Raw genomic sequence first — 27,719 nt, forward strand, 5'->3', positions numbered from 1 at the left:
TGGGATATAAAGACACTCAAAGAAAAAAAAACGTATATTGCTGTCTGAACTACAGTTAAAAAAGTAACAAAACAGATAACTTGCGACGATAACCAGTGAAAATAATATGGCATTGCTTAGCAGAAAAAAGAGGTACCATCAACCAGAAGTCACTTCATCTTTGGCTGTAGTAAAAGCCGCTTGGATAGTGTTCATCAGCGATTGCAAGGTTTCCTTCACCTGTGAGAAAAAATTTTGCGACGGTCTCGCCACCACCCTTCTTTCCTCCACTTGAAGCTGAACCACCACCTGATTTATTGCCGGAACCGTTGGCGTTGCCATTACTCCCTCCATGGGCTGTAGGTGGTGGCGGTTGTGGTGCAGGTATGCTCGGTTTTGCTCCTTGAGCACTCTTGGAGAGCCCTGCAGCTGCGGCTGCAGCAGCCGCTGCAGCGTTAGCAGCTGCGCTCTGCGCTGCAAATTGAGCCTTTTGCGCAGCTGCCCTAGTAGCCTCAAAATCTATCCTTACAGCATCGAGCTGCTTCTTCAGTGCTGCTACTCTATCTATTGCTGAACCCACCATAGCTTGTTGAGCAGCTAGTTCACCAGCTGCTTCAGAAGCTGCTTGTGTCATGTGCTCTGATGCGGCCTGAGCTGCGTTGAGTGTGTTTTGGAGGACGTTGACATGAGCTCTTGCTTCTTGAGCTGCCTGCATTGTGGTATCTGCAGATCTTTGAGCTTGCATGAGCTGCTGCTGTTCTCCCATCAAAGCTTGTTGCGAGTCTCGAAGTTGCTGTTCTAACCCTTGGAGGAGGATCTGCTTGCCGGCTAAAGCTGCTTGAGCAGTTGCTGAAGCCTGCAAATTGCAAAAAAAATATTATTTTGGCGTATAAAAAGCATTATGATTTATTAATTCATTGCTGAATATTTCGAGACATAAAGAAGCTGATACCAATTAAAGATCCCTGAATCTGAAAAAAAACCCCAAAGTGTTTTATGGAAAACTGAAGGTATTTTACAAATCTCCAGCATTTATTATATTTTGGGAACCCTACAGAATTGTTTTATTTCTAATATGAAGGGATTAAGAAGAATAAATCTTCTTTTCATGTTTATCCAAATTTTTGACCTCCTTGGTCGATGCAAATAATGAACAATCTCCAGATTTCTAGTAAAGATTCACGCCTTCATATAGTTTAAATTAGAACATTATAAGAATGACTGCGTTCAAAAAAGTGTTGAAGTCTAGCGAGCTATTTGAAATTGATAGAAATAATTGTGTGACTAAAAAGCCTGTGTTGTAATGTAGAAACATTCCTATTAAAAACTTAAAAAGTAATTGTTTGTTTATCTCATAAACCAACACCTGTAGGCTATCTTTATAATTCATTAAGTACAGTCCACTTCATTGAAGGTTCATAGATCATGTAATTGGTCTGCTTCAGTATTGAAGAAACATATTGAATTTCTCATCAGTTTTGTTATTGGAATTATTAAACCATCATTAGTGTGATTGAATTGAAAATACATGGTTTTCATCATTTGGAAAAGCCGAGAGAGCTTATGCTATATATTGTTCAGAAAATGGTAGTGAAATATTCTATTGACATCGAAATTTAATGATAAATGGAGCGTACAATACAGAAAATGATCAAAACATAGCTTGCTTTCAATAAAAATAGAAAAACTCGACGTTAACAGCTTCTGATGAAGATAACGACCAGCAAAAGTCAAGATATTTTTCGAAGAAGAAACTCTTGAAATGCCTTGGGCGCCATTGTAATTCTTGAACCCTTCAAAATAAAGGGGATGAATGCATAGCTAACATTCTCTGAAGTTGTTTCATTAACTCAATTTTAGCTCGAACAACTACTTGAAATTCAACAGGTGTCATGAATAATAAAACAACTTGATACTATAATTTTCGGGTAAATATTGTCCAACTCAAATAAATCACTCTCCTTGACATTCGGTTTTAGTTGAGTGGAAAGCAAAACAACGGTTCTAAATATTGTGAAGCCCGAAGATTCCAGATCTGATTTCAATTATTCAAATTGACGGTTTTAGCTAAGCCCGGTTGAAATAATTATCCCTTACTCCTAACTGCATCATTATATATCCGTACATCTGATATTAACATACGATAGCATCGAGCGTATATAATTCTGGATTTCATGTGGATACATATATGTACCTAAATGGGAGATGTGATACCATATTCACAAATACCTAATAGGATAGACCTTCTATATATTTCAACAATTAATCTATAATCTATTCATTCAATCGAATTGGAACTAAGTACGTGACAATAAAGAATTAGTTATATACATCCTTTGGAATTGAAACATTCCATTCGGTAAATCTGAACAAAATCGGATCAATATGGAATCTGCAACAAAATTATTTCAAGAATTGTAATGATTTATTCGTAATTGAAAATTGTATTGGTTTATCGATTTCTCACCTATCCAAACGAAAAATTAGTTATAATTCATGAAATGTAAAATTTAGTCATCCAAACATCGAATTTTAGTTTCTTTCTTTGATATCCTGAAGTCACAGACTACTCCATACAGTTAGGAATTGAGGTTTTTCCTCATTTAAAGTTCTTTCTCGATAACTCTTAAAGAATTCATCTAAGGTAAAGGGTTTACTTAGGTAACCCTCACTATTTTTGTACGTAGAATCGACCGAGCTTTTTCTGCCGAAATATTTAAAAAAATGTGAGTCCTCATCGCCACCATTTTTTTCATAAGAATCCCATTAACTCATGAACCGTTTTTACCCAAGGTCTAATGATGCAATAATATACTGGGCGTGCCATTTGAAATAAGGATTTAGTAGTCTGTTTCCGGTATAACCGGAAGTTGTAGAGATCTAAAAATAGTTTAGGAAGAAAAACTATTGTCTCAAACCCCAATATGCAAATTTTCAGCTCAAAATTATGATTGGTTTTCCATAAACGTCTAATAGGCCATCGCCGTAAATCACCCTGTATATAAAAGCAGTTTGAACACTTACTCCAGCAGCTGCCTGAGCTAGAGTATTCTTCGCCACGAAAGCTGCTTGGTGCCCTGCAGCATCTTGATTATTCAGTGCATCTGATGCAGAATTGAAAGATCCCTCTGCTATACTTCTTAAACCACTGCCAGCACTGAATCCTTGTTTCCTTGACCCTTGGGATCCTGCGTTCTGGTTGCCATCTGTCAATGATCCATATGAACCATCGTAGGATGAGTTGATGTCAAAATCATAGTCTTGGGTTGTGATTTGGTGAACTGAAATAGGAAATGGAAGTACTTTGGTTCTCTGGAAAAATCCTTAATAGAGTATGTTCGATTATGTATTTTGTATCCTGAGAACTATAAATCTCAGAGAAACACGAAAATTTGTGTTATAGATCGTTGCTTTCGTTTTTTTCAAGAAACTTTCTTAAGCTTCTAAGAAAAGTCAGGTATTTGTCTCTATGGCCTTTTGAATAGCTTTAGAGTAATGGTGCATAACACTCAGTGCGAAATATAGGCCAAATCTCTATTTTTCATTTCTCCACCCAGTTTTTCAATCAGTACAAAAAAAAATATGAATAATGTGTACAAGATTGAAAATGACTAGAAGAAATTAAACCTAATAATAAACTGCTCTCCTTCATTCATCGTTCATCGATGTTTTAAGACTAACATATGTTGATATGTTTAAGCGTTTTAATATGTCTAAATTCGAGTGTCTGTCTCAAAATAATATGATTCCTTAGTCTCTTGTTCGCTATGCTCACGTCGTAAATAAAACTTCAATCAGTTATGTTTTCCCACTCAAAAACTAGCTCGATCGAAATGGATAGATTTTTCAAGATATCGACAAGGGCTTACTTTCTACTGAGCTCACACCTTTATTCCAGTCTATAGAGATCATATTGAAGACGTAACATGTCTTTTGACCACCCAAAAAAATCTAAAAAATCATGGAAAAGATTTTTTCAGGAATTCTTATCGTCATAAGAACATCCAATAATGGTTTATAGACTTCCTATTCAATAATTTATACAGCCAAGGTTTATACATCATACTGAAATATGTTTCATGGATTGCCTAAGATGAATTTAAAAGAATCGGTTTCTGATCATTTTGACAAATCTTATTCTATTGATGTAGGTGCCTTATGTTATGGATTTTCTTAATCAAATTACATTGGAAGTAAAAAATCCAGACATTTTATTAAAATCAATCAAAATTCACATAAAATTTATCTGAGTGTGCTTCATACGTAATACATATTTAGATTTCGAATGTATTAGGTGAATGTTTTTGGAATGGGTTGCTAGGGAGATGGAAAAAAGATTTTGAAAGATATGAAGTGTCAGGAAATTTGAAGGAGATTAAAAATCAGATCAAAAAACTAACGGAATACAAACAAAAAAGACTAAAATAATCAGTCCGTCGAGATTTGATCGACAATTTTAAGAGAAATTTGCATGAGATTCATCACAAAACTGGTTGTTTACCGGATTAATTCTCCTAGCTCAAGAACACGATCCAATAAATTTTAAGGCAAAAAATTAAGGAATCTCATTTCTCAGAAACTTGGAAACATATAAACATGAAGTTAAGAAAACAGATTGATGTAGTGACACTGAATACAATATTTTTACTGTTAATTCCTAGCTCATGTAGTTTTTAAGTAGAGAATATTCCATCTTGATTTCCGAGAAAACGACATTAGATTCGTTATTCTATTATTTTTTTCAGTGTTAAGATATGGAGAGGATATAGTAGACCATATAAATTTTGCGTGTGAAGTGATTTCGTAATATGAAAAATTTTCAGTGTTGTTGAATATAAAAGAACACCCAGTCTCATCAAATTATCCAGGTAGGTATAATCAATTATTAGATATATAGGGCATAAAATATTGAACTCACAGCACAGGAAAACAATAACCATCAAGCACTTCATCGCGAAATCCTCGAATCTATAGTTGTAATCCACAAAAAAAATTAGCACAAATCTATCACTTCACTGGTCCTTCGAACAATGATACAAATCGCCACAAACCGTCCGTCTTCTGCAGAACTTAATGCCGAATTGTGCTCTCATTGTTATAATTCAAAGTTTATATAATATTTCAACAGGTTAGCGAGACCGATAACTACCGGGAGAAAAAAAATCATTCGAAAAATTGGAGAAACTGTAGATAACGAAATTCGTCGATTTTTTTTCCAATCAGGAAGTATTCGGCCGCAAAATAGATCGAATCGATTCCTATCACTCGGTGAATTCTTACAGCAACGATCAGACTCTTTGTTTCGATACGGTTCTTGACTCGATCAATCAGAAAGAATTTCTCTTGGAGTGACGCTTGTTCATTTTCATACATTTTATGTAAACACCTCTTAGGACATGATGAATGAGATCGTGTTTCCTAGCTGCAGACTTCCTGCCTATATTTCAACCAACCCTTCGCTTTTGAGCGAAACATGTTTGTAGTTTGAGGGAGCAAAATTGGTTTGAATGATACTTCTGACTGCCAGAACATTCTGGGTGTATGTTCCGTTTATAACGTTTTATGTTCGTTCTTCAGAAAATTGCTTCGTTCATCTATGTGGCTGTGAATTATTCAAGACCCTTATTTATTATTTATGCCCAAGTTGCTTTTCGCCTATAGGAAAGAAGAATTTTACTTTCAGACGACAAATATTGGACCTGAATTCGTGGTTGAATGATGATATCAATAAGAATATTTGATGTCTTGATTCCTCGCAAATCAAATGAAGCCACATTCCAAATGATACATTAAAAAATGAGGAAATGCACTGATGTGCAGTCAGGAACTCGTTCATTCATGCCTCATGGAGTTCACAGAACTGCATACAGCTTTATTCAAGCATGAATTATCCAGCGACTAAAAATTCTTCACTTCACGTAGTCGTTTCCTATTTTTTTTTTATATTCTGTTCGAATTTCCTATGATTCTGATGACACAATCAAAATCAAACTTATCATAAAACAGGAAATTTTTTGTATTTAGTAGCAGGCAAAAGTTTAGACCTGTAGGATCTGTTGTTGATGAAATATAATTTTTGTCTTAAAATACTGGTTGAATTTTACATTAATTACCTATGACCTTTCCCTCCTGGAAATTAGTGGGAATGAAGCATTCCCATTTCAACGTTAGGAACATCGTCTCTAAGGGAAAATTGAAAAGTCTCCGGTCAATCATAGTAAAACACATTTTCTTGGCAAAATTCGATTTTATTATTCAACATAGTTGCCTTCGAGGGCGATACAGCGATTATTGCGATCTTTCAACTTTTCTATACCGTTTTTGTAGTACGATTTGTATTTCGTTCAAAATAGGCTTCAGTTAAGGCGATTACTTCTTCATCGGCGCTGAATTGCTTTCCAGCGAGCATTCTTTTGAGGTCTGAGAACAGGAAAAAGCCGCTGGGGCCAGATCTGGCGAATACGGTGGATGCAGAAGCAACTCGAAGCCCAATTCATGCAATTTCGCCATTGTTTTCATTGATTTGTGACACGGCGCATTGTCTTGATGAAACAGCACCTTTTTTTCTTCAAATGTGGCCGTTTTTTAACGATTTCATCCTTTAAAAATCCCTGTTGTTGATTTGGCCCTTTTAGAGGTAATCTCAATGAATATTATACCCTGCGCATCCCAGAATACTGATGCCAAAACCATAATAGTTTTACTCGAGGTTTTAGTATATTACTGAATTTTCGCTAGTGAACTTGTGCTATCATTTTGTGAGGATTTTCATAGTTTTATATATTTGGATATAATTACGTAAAAGGTTGTAGACTTCACTTTGAAATGATTTATTGTCACAATTTTTACAATTTAGAGTATTCTCTAATATGAAACCATTAAGAAGACTGGGTTGAGTACTCTCTAGTTAAGAACTAATAAAGGACTCGGTTGAGTACTGTCTAGTTAAGAACTAATGAGAGACTGACTAGACTGTACAATGAGCAGGGATGCTTATTTGAAGCCCTGTCGGAGATAACAATAATTTAGAGAAACAATTCCATACTATGTGAGTAATCAATGCGATTATAAAGATTGACAATATTGAAATTCAACAGTTACTCAATAAGTGAGATGAGTTTCGTTAAGAAAAGATATCTGATATAATAATATAAAGACTGATTTTGAACAATGACAACAATGTTTTTTATTATGTATGTATAATCTTCAATAAATAGCAGAAAAACCATTTTTGACTTTGTGAAAAGAGCCTATTCTGGCCTTGCCTATTTTGGCATTCATTAGGGAAATCAGGATAAATATTGGGTTTCACAATTTTTATCTGAAACATATGTTGAACATTTGCGACAGTGGACAGAGCAATGGTTTGGAAAGAACTGCTATTTTTGTCTCATTAATAGATCTATATTCTGGAAGAAGATGCTCCTGTAGTGCATTCAATAGAAATATTAGGTGTAGTGAAAAGAAATCCATCATTTTTCCGATAGATGGCTTCAGTTATCTTGATCTCGCGTTGTATAAGTCCGATCGGGTTCCACTAGATGGCGTTAGAAAGATGAGATTTCGTACTATAAAAACTTCTTCGACAGTTTTGTGATTAGTTGACTCAGTTTAGTTTGAACGATCGTCAAAGATAGAGACTAGCAAAGAAAAAATATTATTTTTGCCTTTGCATATTGAGTTTGGTCTGATGAAGCAATTTGTGGAAGCTCTATATCGAGATGGCAATTGTTTTGAGCACAAACATGGGCCCGCAAACGCTTTTTTTCGATATACAGGGTGTTTCTTGTAGTCCTACATTATACCAGTTTATCGAATCTCTATCAATCTTCACTACAGATTGGGTAAATAAGTACCAAAACTAATCTATTCATCAAAGCTTACTTATTAGATCTTCGTTATAATTTGGATTTTCCTGAGGATTACTAACGAATTGTTTTAATTTTTTTTCTCGAAATCGGTAGCAGACACGACAAAACTACAAGGAATCAAAAAGTGTAGTACAGGACCAAAATTTCTTTTTGCATTTTCTTAACTACTAATGGTCCACTAAAAAAAAGTCTGGATGAAATAAGCGGTCCTGAAAAAATATTAGATTTGCATTCAAAATTAGCATATCACGTGGAAATATTCAAATTGGAATATCTATGACAAATTCAAGTCAATTATTTTGTGAAGAGAAGGTGCTATAAAAAAAACTTGAAAAGATATAACTTTTACTCTTCGGACACGAATACTTTCTTTCTTGAAATAATCATTTTTTTTACCTTCAATTTGGGAACACCCTGTAAAATATTAAAGTTCCTCCTACTGAAAATAAAGGAGATTAAATTGTGGGGACACATATGGTAATATTCATTTTTATTCATCATCAAATCTTATAATAAATTGAGCACAGTTTCGATTGAATATAACAAAATAACAATTGAATACTTGAAGTAATACAAAAATATAACTATTCTGTTTGGTAGAAAGATGATTTTAATAGCAATTTTGGTATAAATCATCTACCCCTCATAACCTAACTACAACTGTGTCTCATACTACTCTTTCACAAATGAAAGTGTCTATGAAGCAAATAAGTTATTATTTTTTAAATTATAGTTGTTGATATAATACAATAAAAGAGTGCCTTAACCTTACTATACAAAATGGTTTTCATTTTTCGATTATTTTTCAATTTATATTATGGGGATGAAGAAAAATTTATTGAGGTTACTTTCGGAGGGTTGAATAAATAAAAAATTGAAAATTGTGCGTCCTAGTTATTGGAAAACGCCACAAAAATTAAAAATCTAATAGGTTTATATTACATATAAATACAAAAATGCGAATATCATACACAAAAATAAATACAGTTACTATCAACAATCACAAACACACTTTAAAGCTATCATATTTCTTCTGTGGAAACTATTTCTGTGGCCGTCTAACATCCAAACAAATGTAAATTAAATTCAACTCGGCTTGCTTGAGCAATGTCATCCTCACTGGTAAGTATTCTATTAAGGGAGATAGCTCTAAAGATGATTAAACTCAAAATAAACGATGAAAAGTTCTGAAAATCAAACATCAGTCTGTTTTATTTGATTTTTCGGTAGTTGATGGAGTTTCCTTTTTATACGTCGAGAAGAAAGTGAGAGCTTTCATAAGCTGATAACTTTTCGAGATTGGGAAATTCGAGTCGTAGAGTTTCTTCGATAATTTGCAGTCCACGTAGAACCACCAGTTGCACTTCAGGATAGTTTGATCGAACAATGTGGATTCCGGACAAAGAAAACTTTTCATTATCAATCCATCATCTGTCAGGGCACACACATGGAACACCTAGAAAAAATTCAACAATGTTTTGATTGGGCAAACAACTTTCACAAAGTATTCATATAGATTTAGGTACAAAAAAGGGTGGTGAAAAAATCGAAAGGTGGCTTCTGAAATTTCGTACATTTTAGACATTTTAAGCAAATGCCTAGGATTATTTGAACTCCTTGAGTATTTTGAAGTATAGCTTCTTCTGTTCACTAGCCTTCTGTCTTTGATTCCACATTTTTGTTATTTATATGCAATGTGTTGAAAAGGTGGAGAATCGCTCATTTGTGAGGTGCATCAAGTTGGTGATGTACTCCTTGAATTTTGGTATCAATTTGTTTTGAGTATTTTGTGCCCATTTTGTGCCAATTTGTACCGTATGTTGTGAATTTTGTGCTCATTCACTTTTCGAGATATACAGAGTTTTTCAGGCGAGTGACCAACTTGACGCCGCGACTCATATCGGGTGTCCCAAGTTATCGTATACAGGTAATATCTAGCTTACTTGACAAGATAATAAAAACATTGCTTTGTATAACATCAAAGTATCTTCCCAATGATGTATAAAAAAGGTTCGTACATTTGACAGCCCTGAGGTAGCTACCTCTCACTTTTCATTTTCAAATGGCACCTCCTTTATATTGTCAGTGAAAATTGCGTGTCATTCTAACGGGTGTTTTTTTCGAGGTATATAACTTTAAGTTGTCATTACTGTTCAAGATGGCGACCGATTTAACAGCTATTAAATGATTTATTCTCAGTTTGGTTTGGCAATTCATCATGCATAGACTCACGCCTGAACAACGCTTGCAAATAGTGCAATTTCATTTAAAAAATAATGGTTCTGCGTCCATTTTATTTTGTTTAGAGATGAAGCGCACTTCTGGTTGAATGGCTACGTCAACAAACAAAACTGCCGCATTTGTAGTGAAGCTAATCCTCAAGTGTATGTCGAAACACCATTACATCAAGAAAAACTGACTGTTTGGTGCGCTTTATGGGCTGGTGGAATCATTGGTCCGTACTTCTTCAAAAACGATGATGGCCAGAACGTTACTTTGTCATTCCTGAATTGAACAACCATGATGTCCAGGAGCTGTGGTTCCAACAAGATGGCGCAACATGTCACACAGCTCGTGCCACAATCGATTTATTGAAAGAAACATTTGGTGACCGCCTGATTTCACGTTTTGGACCTGTGAATTAGCCTCCAAGATCTTGTGATTTAACACCGCCAGACTACTTTCTGGGGGGTTATGTAAAGTCATTGGTCTATGCGGATAAGCCTCAAACCCTTGACCATTTGGAAGACAACATTCGCCGTGTTATTGCCGATATACGGTCACAAATGTTGCTAAAAGTCATTGAAAATTGGATATCTAGATTGGACTACATCCGAGCCAGCCGTGGCGGTCATATGCCAGAAATCATATTTGAAATGTAATGCCACAAGATTATCTTGCGGATAAATAAAATTCATGTCAATCGAATAATCCATCATTATTTTATTACAATTCAAAGTTCTATAGCTCTAAAAAAACACCCTTTATTTGGAATACAACGATAGCACATCATCGTTGGTATTTTTTTATTAAGAACCACAAAATCATTAACATTTTGTGAAATATGAATTGCAACTAAAATACCTACTTTGCGATTCAAAAAAACGAAGAAGCATTCAAAGCAAGTTTTTGTTATTAAAAGTTTTTCAAAACAAAAAATTCACGTTCATCCCATATGTGAAGTTTGTACAAACATGGGTGGAGGCATTTCATTTTCATAAGGGTAATTATATAACGTAAAAGAAGTCACAAAATATTAATGTTTTTGTTGTTATTACTAAAAAAATATCAAGTATGTGCTATCGTTGTATTCCAAATAGAATGACACTCAATTTTCACTGACAATATATAGAGGGTGCCATTTGAAAATAAAAAATGAGGGGTAGCTACCACAGAGCTGTCAAATGTAAGAACCTTTTTTATACATCATTAGAAAGGTACATTGATGCAATTTTTAATAAATGTGTACCTGACTGATTTTTTTTGTCGATCATCAAAAAAGGTATTCGTTGTTAAGAAAAATTGTTACCTGGCAAGAAGAATTCTTTAATTGGAAAAACCTTTATTATGATCGGAATTGTCAAGAAAGCAACTGTAAACCTTACATTCCGAAAATTAATGAAGATCACGAAGTTTCGACGTCAAATTCGTGTTGAAAAGACTGAATTTCATTGTAAATCAACGGGTAGAAGATTTCGCGAAAAAAATACGCGAATATCAATGGTTTGCTCATTTTTCTCGGAACTCATTTATAACCGGATTACCACCGCAAAAAAGTGTTGAAAATTGTATAGGGAACCCTGAAGAGAACCGGCATGTTGCTAATCAACACCGATAAGATATCAATTTGCTCTCCTCTCAATGAATCTGTATTTTTCAGCGACAACATTATCGATTGGAAACCCAATCATGCGAGATCCTTATTAAGGTATAACCTTATCGCTTTCCTGATAACTAATTTCAGATCGATGAACCTCTTGGTGTTGTATATCAGTCTGCCATCTTTGAAATATAATAATAATAAGTTTATTCACCAAAAAAATGTTTTACATAGATAACAAAAGAATAGTTGAGATGTAAATAAACATTGAAATCCCACTAAAACTAAAGTTGCGCGTGAAAGAATAAACACTTTTTTTTAGGGAATTGCATCCCCTAACGTTTCATCCCTTTTTTCAATAGTTAATTGGATAATTCTTAATATACAGGGTGTTCCCAATGTCAAAGTTCTCTCGATCCCTTTATGGCGGGTGACTTTCAATTTTGGATTGATTTTTTCAATGAAAAAGGCACATCGGACCACAACCTAATATAGGGTGTTTTTTTTTTCGAGGTATATAACTTTAAGTTGATTTGAATAAAGCCTTTTTATGATAAGTGGGCATTACTGTTCAAGATGGCGACCGATTTAACAGCTGTCAAGTAATTTATTCTCAGTTTGGTTTGGCAATTCATTATAAATAGACTCACGCCTGAACAACGCTTGCAAATAGTGCAATTTTATTTCGAAAATAATGGTTCTGTGCGGAATACGTATCGCGCACTACGTCCATTAGCGATGAAGCGCACTTCTGGTTGAATGGCTACGTCAACAAATAAAACTGCCGCATTTGGAGTGAAGCTTATCCTCAAGTGAATGTCGAAACACCGTTACATCCAGAAAAACTGACTGTTTGGTGCGCTTTATGGGCTTGTGGAATCATTGGTCCTGCTTCTTCAAAAACGATGATGGCCAGAACGTTACAGTCAATGGTGATCGGTATAGAGCCAAGATTACTAACTTTTTCATTCCTGAATTGAATAACCATGATGTCCAGGAGCTGTGGCTCCAACAATACGGCGCAACATGTCACACAGCTCGTGTCACAATCGATTTATTGAAAGACACGTTTGGTGACCGCCTAATTTCACGTTTTGGACCTGTGAATTGGCCTCCAAGATCCTGTGATTCAACACCGCTAGACTACTTTCTGTAGGACTATGTAAAGTCATTGGTCTATGCGGATAAGCCACAAACCCTTGACCATTTGGAAGACAACATTCGCCGTGTTATTGCCGATGTACGGTCACAAACGTTGGAAAAAGTCGTCGAAAATTGGACGTCCAGATTGGACTACATCCGAGCCAGCCGTGGTGGTCATATGCCATCATATTTAAAATGTAATGCCACAAGATTATCTTGCGGATAAATAAAATTCATGTCAATCGAATAATCCATCGTTGTTTTATTGCAATTTAAAGTTCTACAGCTCTAAAAAAACACCCTTTAGAAGAAATTCAAACGAAAGACTTCACAGACTGGCTAAAGTACAAGTACGAAAATCCTTGAAGTCCTACTGAGCAATATGAAGCAATTTTTTTCAATAACGTAACTTTGCTGTATCGAAATTTTGAACCAAAAAAAATTTAATTTTTTCATTGCAAAGAAATGCTTCAAAATTCATTTGATTCGATATATCCGTCTTGGATCATAATTTTGTAGTAGTTGTACAGTCTTGAAAGCTGTCCCTTGAATTCCAACATCAACAAAAAAACAGTAAAAAACCATTATCAGTTTTAGAATTGTGAAATTTGAAATGACATGGAAAATAAAAAAAACACAACATGAGGAAACTCATGAATTAACAATTCAATTGAAGTTGTGTAATATAAATAGGGCAATATTGTTATCATAAATACCTCATCATTTACAATTAAATACAAGACCTTCTTGAAAAAAGACATGCATAATCGTTTCCAAACGATACAGGAATCATAAAGTATATGTAGGTAGAGGTCACAAAATAGTTAACATGTAAAGAGGATACAAACACATGTGTCACTTTCTATTTCGATGTTTCGAGTATTATTGAAAAAAGTCATCGAATCTATAGCTATGAGGAAACGTCAATAACTTATAATTAAGACTCTGGGTGTTCAAATTAATTCAGTCATTTCAAGGAGACATTACCCAAATCATCTGTCACAATGACATTATGACCACCTATAAATAAAATATTCATATATTCAAAGAGATTGAAATTGGAAGATTTGCTTCAATTTATCAGATAATCAGAAAAGTACAAAGAAATTATGATTTTTTTTCCATAAACCAGTTACGTCATGTGTACAGGTAATACACAAATTATTCCAATGCAAATTTGGATGTTACAGCAACTGGAAATTTGTCTGCGTTAACACAAAAATGGTGAAATGTGTGGGTTGCTATGAACACCTTGAAAACATCACTCAGCGTAGGTTTTACATCGAGAAATATTTCTAATCTGATATTGAAGCATTCATTTTTTTCACTTAAAATCGTAATTACTTAGGTAATTACACTGATTTCAGAAACAAGTCCATGAGCAGTGTAATAAACGAATGACTGAAGATATATTGTTTCGTATTTAATGAAAAAAATATAGAGGAAATATTAATCATTTTTTTGTCTGTAATTCCTTGTCGTAATTTTAGATTTCTTGACGGTCAATTCAAATATGACTCTGATCTGTTACGGGTATCATATAAACCATAAAAATTACAGAAAAAAGAAACGTTTCAGAATTTTTTGAATATCTCGAACAGAAACCAAGAAATAGCGAAATATTTGAAACTGTCATTTTTCAGAAACGCCCTGTAACTCGAGAACGACTTAAAATATCTATGATCTACTTTCTGATATCTGCTTATTAAAAAAAAAAACTCTGGGGCCTTAAAAAATGTTTTCTCTAAGTCTTATAATTGTCGAGGAGCTTTCAGTTAGCATCGAATTTGGCACACTCTGTACAGAATGGAGGGATGGACCCCCCTCTCATCACTGAGTCGTCAGACATTTGGGCAAAATGCCCGATAAAAAGGTGAAACTCTTTCAGAATTATTATATTTCAGTATGAGTTTGCGATAAATTAATAACCTTTAACTGATTACACATGCTTGGAAATAAGATATCACACAGAGAGAAGCTATTTCATAAAATTATTATTAGTGTCATCTCATTGCCCAATTCGCCTAAGAACGGTTAACACATCCGAATCCATTTGTTAAAGTGCAACTCATAAACGAAATGACCAAATGCTTAATGATGGTTTTATCTCATATTGTTTCATTGTTGTGTAAGTTAATAGGAACCGATATTTAAAGGTGGCTGAATGTTCATCCGAAATAACCCATAAAGAAAACGCACTGAATGATTGTTCAATTCGTATGATCAACAGGAAAAAAAAAACCTCCTTTATACTTTCTAATTCTTGCTGAATTATAATGATGTATTTCAATAACAATGAGACCTTGATTTTGCTCACCTTCTTCCAATTACCAATCGAAACATTTCGAGTAAAAGCTAGCTTAGGGTGTAACCAGTGGGATATTTTTTTCAATCACGAGTATGTTTCGTCGATAAAATCCATTATTTTAATACATATCGCTCGAAGGAGATGTTCAGTCGACCCCAATTGCTCTATGGTTATACAACACTTGATATCTTTGAGATAATCGATTAAACTTCACTTCAATATTCAATTTCGAAGCCTCTTGCAAATGTAGAAAAACTCTTACTCAATTATTAATGAGCAATACACTTCGCCTAAAAGGTATCGCATCACTTTATTCTGATGGGTAAATAAAGAATTAAAATATACACCATACATCTTTTCTGGAAGTTATGAATATCCTTTAAAGCGTATTGCAAAACCTACTTAATTTATTGAGAATTAAATTTTGATTGGAATCAATGCAAAAAATAATTGATTATATATGTCTGAAGAAATAATAGATAACAAACATTTTTTGCTGGTTTATTGTTTTCATTTGAATGATAAGATAGTGAAGATTCTACACACAACAAATTATCATGTTACGTTCACCAATTTTAGAGTTGTGGGCCAAGACTTTGTGTGTAAATCATTTCAATGATAGAAAGAGCTTTTCATACTTATGTTGCGATACTCTTTTGGCGGAGTTTAAAAGGCAGAATACCCAAAATATGAAATCTTGGAGACAATATTACGCACTATCAAAGAATCACATTTATTTTTCACTCACCATGCATCCCAAGTCCTCATCAGCATACAATCCAGGAAAATGTTTCTGATCTCCACAGTAGAACGAAGTTTCTGGTAACTCAACCCTTGAAGCAAAGTTATCATCGAAATTCTTATCATAACCAACAGGATAATACTCCTTAGGCGCATTCATTACTTTACCGATACTACTAGCGATCTTATTATAAGATGAAGCAACAGATTTGGGTGTGGAAGTTGTTGCTTTCTTTGTCTTTGCTAGGAATTGCTGCTTCCTCAAAATTGCTAGGTCTAGATCGTCTTCGGTGAAATTGCTAGGAGCAAACCTATTGGCAATTAAAGGCGAAGCTTGGCTTGGTGCAGGTGCTGTTCTAATAGCGAAGTCACTACTGCTGAGCTTGTCAGGTTGAGTGATACCTGCAACTACCTTGACTTTTGCAGACTCGTCTGGATGTTTGTTGAACATGGTTGAAGGCACAGCAATACCTAGTATTCCAGCAGGAACTACTTTCTTTGAGTTAGATGATTCAGCAGGAATAGGTTTGAAAGGGGGAACGACTAGCATTGTTGAAGAGTTCTTTTTCTTTGGTTGAGTTGATCCCTGCATGACAGCAATAGGAACTCCCTTTGGAATGGCGTTGGTCTGCAAAAAAAAATGAATTGCCATTGGAAATATATATTCGACATCAAATCAAAGTCCTCTGATTTCCTGCTTTTTCATATTTTGGTTCAACATTTCCAGAATGAAAATAGTGCAAATAACATGAATACAAAATTGTGATTGAGTTAAGAATTGCACAATACGCTGAGAACTGGTTTGGAGTTGGAATTTAGGGAATAAAACTCTGAATATTGTATGCTCTGGAACCATTGAAGAAATCCACTGCGAATTTCACACTACAGCTTGTTTTTTCCTTTTTTTATGTCGTGTGTCAGCATGTTTGAAAAACTTATATAATCTACGAAAGTTTAATATAATTGTAAGAAAACATGGTATAGTATATCAAAAATCACTCGGAGGAAGCCTGAATATTTCAATTATACAAGGGTTGTCAAAGTTTTCAGAAATTCCTTTGGAATTTATGAAAATATTGCTATCAATACTCTCAAATAAACACCGGTATTTAGCAAATCGTCTTGGAAACAAGAATGTCCCCGATCAGATTGATCTTATTGGCTGAATATTTCCCCTCGTATTCCCCTTTCCACTTTGAAAGCGTTTTTGGTTACACTCATTGGCTGCATCTATCACTTCTTAATTACTTTTTAATAATTCGCATAGACCAGTGTGGTCCATAGGGGTATTATTGAAATGCATTTTTCAGTAGTTTTAGTTCGTTGTGTAACTGATGCTTCTAATGATTTCGACTATGATGTTCGGCACAATTCTATGGCTTATGTAAAAAAAGATGAATATTTCGCAATCAAATCTATTCCTCCATTTACTTTCAAAGTCAGAATTGATATATGACGGGTTCTGAAGAAAACGATTTCGCATCCTAAATATCTTCATTCCACTGAAGGAAGAATTGATTAAAATGAGATTAACCAACAAAATTTTCATTACATTTTCTGATTTTAGCAATGTTATTACTGGTTTGAGAAATCATGTAGGAAAGGCATATGATATTGAGGCTCTTAGTACGTCAAATTAGCAGCTACGTAGCCAGATCGAAAAATCAATCAAGTATTTTATAGAAAATAGAAATATATCACCATTTCCTGCCATCAGTCAGGACAGTTTTAATAGTAGGTTACATATATCTCTGAATATTTATTCTGATTCTGAATACAAAAAATTTAGAGTTATCGAGGAAAAACTTGAACTGAGGAAATACTACAATTTCTAACTGAGTGCGGAGTAGTCTATGACTTCCGGAAAACATAGAAACTAAAATCGAAATTTGGATAACTAAATTTGACATTTCATGAAATGTCATTAATTATTCGTTTATGGATTTTCAACCATATTAACGAATAATTTATTACAATTCATGAAATTTCGACTTTTTAGTTTCTTTTTATGTTTTCAAGTCATAGACTACTCCATACATTCAATGAGAAATTGCAGTTTTCCTTAGTTCAAGTTTTTCCTCGATAACTCTTTAAGTATAGGATTTGCTTGAGACCCCTCTCTTTTTATACCTACGTAAAATTGACTGAATGAATAAAAAATATAGGTTTTTTCCAAAAAACTTTTTGAGTGATTTGATGTCACTCACGTTACAAATTTTCTGAAAGAATCGACATCTGAGTCCCATACATACGCAAAAATATTATTTTCAACTCAAGGGTTTGAAAAGTGTGCGCCTATGGTTTATGACTGTTTTGCAATTATCTCTGACCAAGCGTTTTTATAGACTAGTTCAAGTGACTTTGGATATACTATACCAATTTCGTGTTTATGTGTCCCGGAATTCTTTCAAAAAAATGTTCTGGGCGGCGGACAATTAATTTTTTTCTAGTTTTAGGAAGAGCTAAAAAGCTGAAAAATGGTGATATAGATAGGATATAAACGATAAGACAACTCATTTCCATTTTGCATTTGTTGGGGATGAACTTATCTATATGAAGTTTTGGGTCGGTTTCAACTTTGAATAAATTGACTCTTATTAGTGAAATACAACTAATTCTGGATCCGTATTCACAGCTGTTCCAAATGAATTCAGTACTAGACTTTAACAGCATGCATTCACCATACCATTATATAATACCCAACTAGTTATTCTCTCAATTTAAAATTTCCAGAATTGATAAGAATAACTAGAAATTATGAGTTTTTTCTGAATAATCGAACTGTTTTAGTTAATTATTCACAATAATGAATCTTTGGAAACTTTCGAGGAAAAATTTTTCACCACGCGTGCAATTTTCACCGTTCATGTTAAAGTTCATGCTGACTTATCCGGAGTGAAGGACCAGGAGAATTCAGAACTTAGAATTTGTTTTGTTTATCGATTTTTTCATTAATTTCTGATGCGGTGTTGGGAATATTCTGGCGAAACACCAATTTTCCATTGGCAAGAAACATCGCAATTTCTATGAATATGAAATTCCCAATCTATTCAATCTGCGGGATCGGAGGATCAATCTGGAAATATTCGGCAAGACCCAATATTGGAAATTAACATCGGCGTCGAGATGTGAGGGAATTTTCACGGCCCATTTCCACCCCCCACCATTCTTTTATCGCATACACAAGCGACATGCATGTCGACGCTCTGGGACTGGTTAGGAAAAATCCAAATCGGCAACCTTCTTCCCTTTAAACTCCCAAATATTTTCGTGTCGTCGTGTTTGTGATGAATTTATCTGCTTTCCACCCTTGTTTACTGACGCGCATATCACGTCAAATTGAATGTTACGCCCAAGTGATTGATCAGAGGGATTCTGGTTATAATTTTTTTTTTTCAGCGGTCGATATGTGTTGTGTTCCTATTTAATTTGTTTATGTTATCGACTAGGTACTTGGTGAGTGCCTGTTTTTTACAAGATCTGTAGGATCATTTCTCAAGTACCTGAGTCTATGCAAAAAATAGCCGCTATCCAAATGTGTGGCAAAATTTACACTATGGCTTATAATTACCTCTTTGAGTGAAATACCTCAAACAACGTGAAAACACTTTATAACTACTATTAGGCCAATTGAAAAGTCCCCGGTCTGAAGCACAGATGGCGGTGCTAGTACTAAATCCATAAGATTTTCAGTTAGTACCAACCTTTAAACGATACGTGTCACAATTTGACAGCAGTCCGACCATTAGTTTGTCAAATAATGCGTTGTGAGTGTAGCTTTTTTTGAAATTTGAAGGAAAATGGAAAAAGAAGAATTTCGTGTGCTGATAAAATATTGCTTTTTGAAGGGAAAAATACAGTTGAAGCAAAATCTTGGTTTGATGAAGAGTTCCCGGGGTCTGCACCAGGAAAATCAACCGTCATTAATTTGTATGCTAATTTTAAACGTGGTAAATGAGCACCGAAGACGGCGAACGCAGTGAACGCCGTCACTGCGAACGTGTACATCATATCATTCACGAATATTTGTACATGAGAAAGTTGTGAGCAAAATAGGTGCGGAGCGAGTTCACAACTGATCAAAAGCAACAACGTGTTAATGATTCTGAGCAGTGTTTGAAGCTGTTTAAGTGCAATAAACTTTAATATTTGCGTCGATTTGTGGCAATGGATGAAACCTGGCTCCATCATTTCACTCCGGAGTCGAATCGATAGTCAGTAGAGTGGACTGCACACGATGAACCGAAATCAAAGCGAGGAAAAACAGAACATTTAGCTGGCAAGGTTATGGCTTTAGTAGTCTGGGATGCGCAAGGTTTGATATTCATTGACTACCTCCAAAAGGGGCAAGACCGTCAACAGCGATTATTATATAGCGTTATTGGATCGTTTAAAGGATGATATCGTTAAAAAACGGCCCAATTTGAAGAAAAAAGGTACTGTTTCATCAAGACAATGTGCCATGTCACAAAACAATGAAAACAATGGCAAAATTGCATGAATTGGGCTTCGAATTGCTTCTGCATTCACCGTATTCGCCAGATCTGGGCCCCAGCGACTTTTTCGCATTCTCAGACCTCAAAAGAATGCTCACTGGAAGGAATTTAATGCCAATGAAGGAGTAATCGTCGAAACTGAGGTCTATTTTCAAGCGAAAGACAAATCGTACTACAAAAATGGTATCGAAAAGTCGGAAGATCGCTTTAATCGCTGTATCGCCCTTGAAGATGACTATGTTGAATAATACAATCGAATTTTGCCAAAAAAATGTGTTTTACTATGGTAGACCGGAGACTTTTCGATTGGCCTGTTAGCACATGTCCAAGGATTGAATGTAATATCTCATGCTTGAAAAAACTTCAGTATGTAGGTTTCCAGGGATGGCATAGCTCATTATGAATATTTAAAATTGCTATATCTTCTCAGCTAAGTCGAACCTAAAGAGATGGCAAGGGAAAAAAGTGTTTCTTTTGACCTCAAGAATCTACTGTTGAAATATATGTACAAGTCAAAAACTCACCCTGTGTATTTCGATTAAAGAAGACTTTATGGACGACATTATTGGAAAAAAAAAATTGCAAATGAAAAATTATGAAAACTTATGTTGTTTACCCATATGGAAAGACGGATCGATATGGAATATAAGTTTTATATGACCTGGAATAAGATTTTCGGTCAAGGGAACCTCATAACTAGAAATATTGTCAATGTTTACCTTTCCCTTCAGGGCATCACCGTTTTATGGATGAAGTTTGCTATCTGTTGTTATCAGCTCTATTTTAGACTAAGCAAACTGCGTTATTCTCCCTGAATGGATTTTGGAATAGGGTTTTTTACCAAACAATATCGGATAGATAGTTGTTATACTTTCAGCTTGAAAATATTTCTCGATAACAATGAATTTACAATCAAATAAAAGTTAGTTTTCAAATCGAATAGAATTCATTTTCATTCGAAAATATTGTATTTCTACGAGTGGTTCAAAATATTGTTTTCATATTATCATTGACTTGCATTTAAAGCAAAAGATTCTGCATTATATCCGGAAATACCTTGTACTATACCTACCTATTAAAACTGTGCACAATGATTCTGCACAGTTGAACGAACGGATTTTTTTATTCGATTCTTGGATATTACCTTCACATTCCAACTTCCAAGGAAGTTCAAATTTATTTCTTGAACGATTACAAAATTTCATTATTGAAAATATTGAACTAAAATCATTAATTTTCAGAATGGATGGAATTAATTATTTGAAATCTGCAGAAACTCAATTGAATGCTCTGGAAGAGAGAATCATAAGTAGAATGAGGACATAATAGACCCTGTCGAATAAATGATTATCGATTACTTGACATGAATTTGAAACATGCAGTATTACCAACAATGTACATGCACTAAACAGAGGCTTGAACTGAAATCTTTGTTGCCCACCTGAATTAAACATAACTCAAATGCAAGGGCACAGGTGGTCTTCATATCCATTAAACCATTTCAATTATGCGAAATTTCAATTATCATTGTTCAGTCTACGTCAGAACAAAATCGATTTTATGATGAAAACCACAAAGACGTTGTTTCAATTGACTCTTATCCCAATTCAAAATTATCCATTGGAAAATCAAATAATGGAATATGATGCACGATCAATTAAATATGTTCTTTTTTGCGTAACACTATCCTACATATTCCAAGGAAACACTATTTCATTGAAACCATATAAAAAATTTAGTATCGACAGAATTGGAATTGGAAAATGATGAAAATGTCGCATGAAATTAAATTCATCTTCTTCTTCCTCCTCATTTTAAGACTAATGTCTTGTTATTTTCCGTTCATACAGTCACCTGATATGTAAATTAATAAATAATAATAATCACAATATGAGGTCTTGAAAAATGTGATATCCAATTGGAGAGTACATATCGGACTTAAAATTATTTTTAGAATACTACAGACAGCCCCGAGGATGGCAGGACCACGAGGATGAGGACCAGAAGGCGACTTGTACCGGACACCACCGAATTTTCTCCTAATATTTCAGATATCCGGGAGTTTGCTCACATACAGTAATAAGTTAAGATGCAGATTCAGACAAAATAACTATTACAAAAGGTACTTTTTCCTGGTAAATTTCAAAGTCCAACAATATGACATCTACATTTAGATCATTAATTTCATTCATCTAAGATTTTTTTTCCATATAGCTATCAAATTCTGATGGATCATTCACACGGCTTGATATTTGGAAAAAATTATTTTTTTTTTAATTATTTACGTTGACATATAAAATTGATGGGAGCGTTTTAATTTTCTATCTGTGAATTCCAAGCTCGTCAATGTCAACCTCAATTCTGTCCCTGAAAAATAAGGACCAGCTTAATAACTGTCTAGGGCGTCTTCTTGATATTTTCACGACGTCATGAGAATTTACGAAATTATAGGATAATTTGGCTGTCAATCGTGAGAATTCATTTCCCAATTTCAAAAACACCATTCGTGCCAGAACTTCACAATTCCTTCCATCAGTTCCTCGCAGGAATATAAAAAAAACTTTCCGCAAAATAGCAGATTTGTTGATACTGCCACTCCTGGAACTTCCATTCGATTATTGATATACAGGGTGATTCGCCGGAATGGCCTATTAGACGTTTATAGAAAACTAATCAAGTTTATCATTTGAGAAAAAAATTATTCAAAGCCTCAGAAATTTTCACAGTTCAGAGCTCATTTGTGTTCAGTAGGTTATACCTGTTAATAGTGGAAAGATACACGCTTCAACAACAATCATTATATCGTTATATCATCTAATTCTCCACAATAAGCGCTTGTAGGGCAATTACTAAAATGCTTATTTAATTTTCCATTGGAAATTTATTGGATTTGAAATATTCTCAGATAGAGTAGAAAAAAATAAACTATATTGTGAGACCTTGTGTAAAAGCAGATTTATTTTTCAGTTTTCGAATTTTGATCTGATCTCGGTTTTATCTCTTCCCATTCTTTTCCAGTGTAGTTCATAGTGGCAATAATGAACCAAAAAAAAGTTGAGAAGACTATGTGAAATGAACCCTACTCATGCTATAATACTCACGGATTTATCAATTCTGCTATCCAGTTCAGCTTTGAGGATTTGCTCCTGGAGTTTATTCGTTTGTGCAGATCTTCTTCTGTTGTTGATTTCAACGTTGGAGATGGATTCTTTGAATCCGAGCTCGTCACCTAAGGTGAATCCTGAAAATTGGATATTCGAGTTGAATAACTTGATGTTATGGCGTATGTTATGATATAAGGAGAAATTTGAATTTTGACTGGGTCATTGTGAAAAATCAATTACAAAAATGGGACTGGTTGTGAAACAAATTATTTGCATAGATGAGAACATATAGTGTGGAGCACTTCACACTTTACACATAAAAATGTGGAAAATAACTCGAACCCGTCAATTTCTTATTCAATTCAAAATTTTGTCCATTAACGAAGTCAAGCTCTATATTCGAGATGAGAAGGTAGCCTAGAAATTTCAATTTCTTTCCCAGGGATTCATCAAGCCAAGTATCTGGTCATTTTAACCAACTGCTTGACTTGAAAATCAAGCTCGTGAAAAATTACATACTTGATCTTGACTTGATTTTTGGTATTTATTGCTTGACTTGATATCAAGCTACTTGATATTACTTGAGCTTGATATGCACGCGTCACATGGCATATATTTCTGGAATCTCGTGCGCGCTTAGACTATATAAGGGGATTCCTCGAGCGCCGAGAGACTGAAGTATTCGCCAGTGTGACTGTATTAATAGTTTTCTCACATTTCTATGAAATATATTGGTAGATTTTGGTAGTTTCAGAAATAACTTTCCAAACTTTTTTATCCACGCCACCATCTTAGGCTCCTGTTGAAAGACAATTTTCCAGAGCTACTCCTAGTGTTACAAAAACCCGCAATAGGTTAGGCATCAAATCTATAAGATGCCTCATGTGTCTTAGATCCTGAGTGGAAAATATTGAAACAAACTAAGCCCGGAGGTTTCTCAATATTAAGAAACTTTATTTATTTATTAATTTTTATTTTGTTATGATTTATAGTGGTTTAATTTATGTTTCTATTAAAAAAAGTGGATATTTTCGGATCTTTTATACAATAAGTTTAATAAATAAAAGTGTTTTCTGTAAGGTTCCTTCATCATTTTTTTATTGATGTGACACTACACAATAAAACTGTCAACTGTTTAAGTTTAAGCTTGACTTGAAATCATGTCAAGCTTAAGCCAAGTAACTTGAAAATCAAGCCAAGCCGTGAATCCCTAGTCTTTCCGTTAGAGAGTTATCGTGTTTACTGCTGAATAGATATGATTATTGAACAGTGGTTCGAACCTTCTTGTTTGAGACCATCTCCAACCCAAAATTCGAGAATAGATCGACATGTTTGGGGACAACCGCTCAATAAAATTGGAGAGAAATCACGTATTTCGGAATTTGATAATTACATAATAACAGCCACATTTGACACTGTGTGAACATTAGAAATTGTCTTCAATCGTAATAATAAAGACATTATAAATCGTTCAATCTACCAAACGATAATAGGTCGCTCAAAAGAAACTTAAAAAAGCATGAGTGTAAAAAAGTTACGTGTAACTCGAGATAGTGATAATAAACATGCTATTAACTTCTTTCTGTGAATTTTTTCACTTCGGAATTCAATTTCACATTTCCAAGTCTCCGAGCTGCCATCAAATGAGAAGTGGAACAGCAATAGATCATTTCTGCGTTGTTATCGATAGTCAATATTACCTTCCGTAATAAAATGTCTGGCCTGTTGAATAACTTCCTCAATACGTTTCAAACTAAGTGAAACTCCCACCCACGTTGAAACATCGACAAGAAATGCATATAATTTAAATGCCCAATTTTCACAAGCAGTGGCAAATTGCTTGAGGAGAAAAAGTTAGTTGAAAAGCGGGAAAGAAAATTATGCGAATTTGAACAGGGGATTAACATATTCCCAATTCACTCATTTCTACTTTAGTACAGTTTTTTCATTCGAAATCTAAGAAAAATGAGAAAAGCAATGACGTAAAATTTGGAGCTTTCGAGCGCTCGTCGTTCAATTGCCAAATGCGCCCTTGGAGGATATATAACTGTTTATAGGTACCTATATATGTGCCCTCCTAGAGTGCATAATCTCAACTCAAGTTGTAGTTTTTCTATCTCATGTTGAGTCAAGTATTTATTTATCAAGTACTTGAATCATATCAAGCTACTTAATTTTTGGCAGTTTTATTGTGTAGTTTCACTTCAATAAAAAAAATGATGAAATGAGAAGAATCCTTGCAAAAAACACTTTCATTTATCAAACTTATTGTATAAAAGAACCGAAAATATCGACCTTTTCGAAATAGAAAGATAAATTAAATCACAATAAAAAATATCATAATATAAAAATAAAGTTTCTTAATATTGAGAAACCTCCAGACTTTGTTTGATTTCATAATTTTCCATCCAGGATCTAAGACACATGAGGCATCTTATAGATTTGTCGCCTAACCTATTGAGGGCTTTTGTAACTGTAAGAGCAACTCTGGAAAATTGTCTTTCAACAGAAGCTGAAGATGCTGGCGTTGATAAAAATCCTTGGTAACTTTGGCCAAGTTTGGAAAGATATTTCTGAAACTACCAAAATCTACCAATAGATCCCATAGAAATGTGAGAAAACTACTTATAAAGTCATACTGGCGAATGCTTCAGTCTCTCGGCGCTCGAGGAATCCCCTTATTTAGTCTAAGCGCACACGAGATTGCAGAAATATATGCCGTGCGACGCGTGCATATCAAGCTCAAGTAATATCAAGTAGCTTGATATCAAATCAAGCAATAAATATCTAAAATCAAGTCAAGTCAAGCTCAAGTATATAATTTTTTACGATCTTGATTTTCAAGTCAAGTAATTAGTTAAAATGTCAAGCTACTTGGCTTGATGAGGCTTGAAGAGGCTGAGTGCTTTCAAAATTTTGAATCTGGTTCTCCTAGCCTAAAATTAACAAGAATTATAGACCGATCGAACATTATTGACTCGCCCTGTACAGTTACGAATGATTTCAAAATATAGATCTTACCCATCAACAATTTCGTTTTATCCAACACAGTAAATCTCTTGTGGGGTGCAAAAAGCCATTCGACAGAGAAAAGTCGGATTATTCCATAAAAACCTCATTTTCTGAGTGAGTTCCAACCATCAACAAGAAATCCAGAAGGCTAAGAAAATCGATTTCCTCTGGATTACATTAGTTGTTTTCCCTTGTGGTTGGGAACTTTGAAAATTATGCTTTTGACTCATGAAAAATGTCGATCAGTCAGAGAGAAACGAAATGTAATTGAGGTGGATACGGTGCAGCTTTTTATCTAATTATTTCTGATCCTTTTCCATTTCGATTATGAGAGGATTTTAAAAGGTTTTTTACAAGGTTGATTTTTCATTGAGCAGAGTACTGGATTTGGTGAATTTTCAATATGTAACTAATCAAATTGTCAATTAATGGTTGTGCTATGGATTATTATGACGTTATCTGCTAATCAATCTGCACAAGTTGAAATAATTGTCAAATTCATCAAGAGTAACTTCCACAAAAAATTCGACCTCAACCCACTTGAGGTGTATCACTAATTTGTTAAATTATTGAGCTGGATGATTTATGAATAACTGAAGTTATAATTATATTCAAGGTATAACCATTACATCCCAACTTGTGGTGCAGAGAAACTAACGCTGATGATATCAGATTTGGACATGATTGAACCAATCAAGTTGTTCGCTTACAGTGGCAGATTCAAAAAGAAATTTCCCTAGAGTGATACAATATCATAATGGGGATTTGACTCTGTTCATTTACGTTCGTTTGAAATTCTTGCATTATAAATGGAATTAGAATTGCAGTTTTCAAAAGCAACCGCCGATGGGCATTTGAAAATCAACGCAAACGAATGAAAAAAACTCTGACGTGAAGTCAGGTTCTTGTTTGAATTCGTATTAATGTAATTTTTCACTTGATATGGCAAACCATAATTTGAGAATCAAAAAGCAGATTCCTGGAGGAAATTGAAAAACGTATAAAATGACAATGCATGCTGGAATTGTTCAACTCTTTCCTTTTCGATATTTGCAGATCTCATTCTGAGGGAGGAAATAAATATATTGTGAGAATCTTCTTTATGATGTGTAAAGGCCAAGTTGGAAGCACAATTTACAATTATTTTCATAATTCAGGGTGTTCTAAAACAAAAATATAGACCAAGATTACACAAGAACTGTTTGGAACCATTTGCATAATGCTGGTCTCAAGAAGAAGCTCGAT

The 27,719-nt window shown here is 34.4% G+C and overlaps 2 protein-coding genes across 3 annotated transcripts in view; both read right to left on the bottom strand.

The window, feature by feature from the left end:
* LOC123685876 (tol-Pal system protein TolA-like) lies at positions 1-5,412 on the bottom strand. Its single transcript, XM_045625740.1, has 3 exons — positions 4,898-5,412; positions 3,004-3,260; positions 1-835 (listed from the first exon to the last, which is right to left on the bottom strand). Exons 1-3 carry the CDS (start codon positions 4,929-4,931, stop codon positions 155-157), a joined length of 972 nt encoding a protein of 323 aa, XP_045481696.1. The 5' UTR covers positions 4,932-5,412; the 3' UTR covers positions 1-154.
* Positions 5,413-8,323: 2,911 nt separating this feature from the next.
* LOC123686071 overlaps positions 8,324-27,719 on the bottom strand; it is a 31,039-nt gene continuing 11,643 nt past the window's right edge. For both annotated transcript variants that reach the window (XM_045626037.1, XM_045626038.1), the window contains 3 exons: positions 23,460-23,599; positions 15,870-16,490; positions 8,324-9,306 (listed from right to left, as the gene is read on the bottom strand). In XM_045626037.1, the coding sequence (XP_045481993.1) occupies positions 9,052-9,306; positions 15,870-16,490; positions 23,460-23,599 (1,016 nt within the window). In that variant the 3' untranslated portion in view covers positions 8,324-9,051. The remainder of the gene's footprint in view (positions 9,307-15,869; positions 16,491-23,459; positions 23,600-27,719) is intronic.

Source organism: Harmonia axyridis, chromosome X (assembly GCF_914767665.1).
Source record: "Harmonia axyridis chromosome X, icHarAxyr1.1, whole genome shotgun sequence".
NCBI classification, from domain to species: domain Eukaryota; kingdom Metazoa; phylum Arthropoda; class Insecta; order Coleoptera; family Coccinellidae; genus Harmonia; species Harmonia axyridis.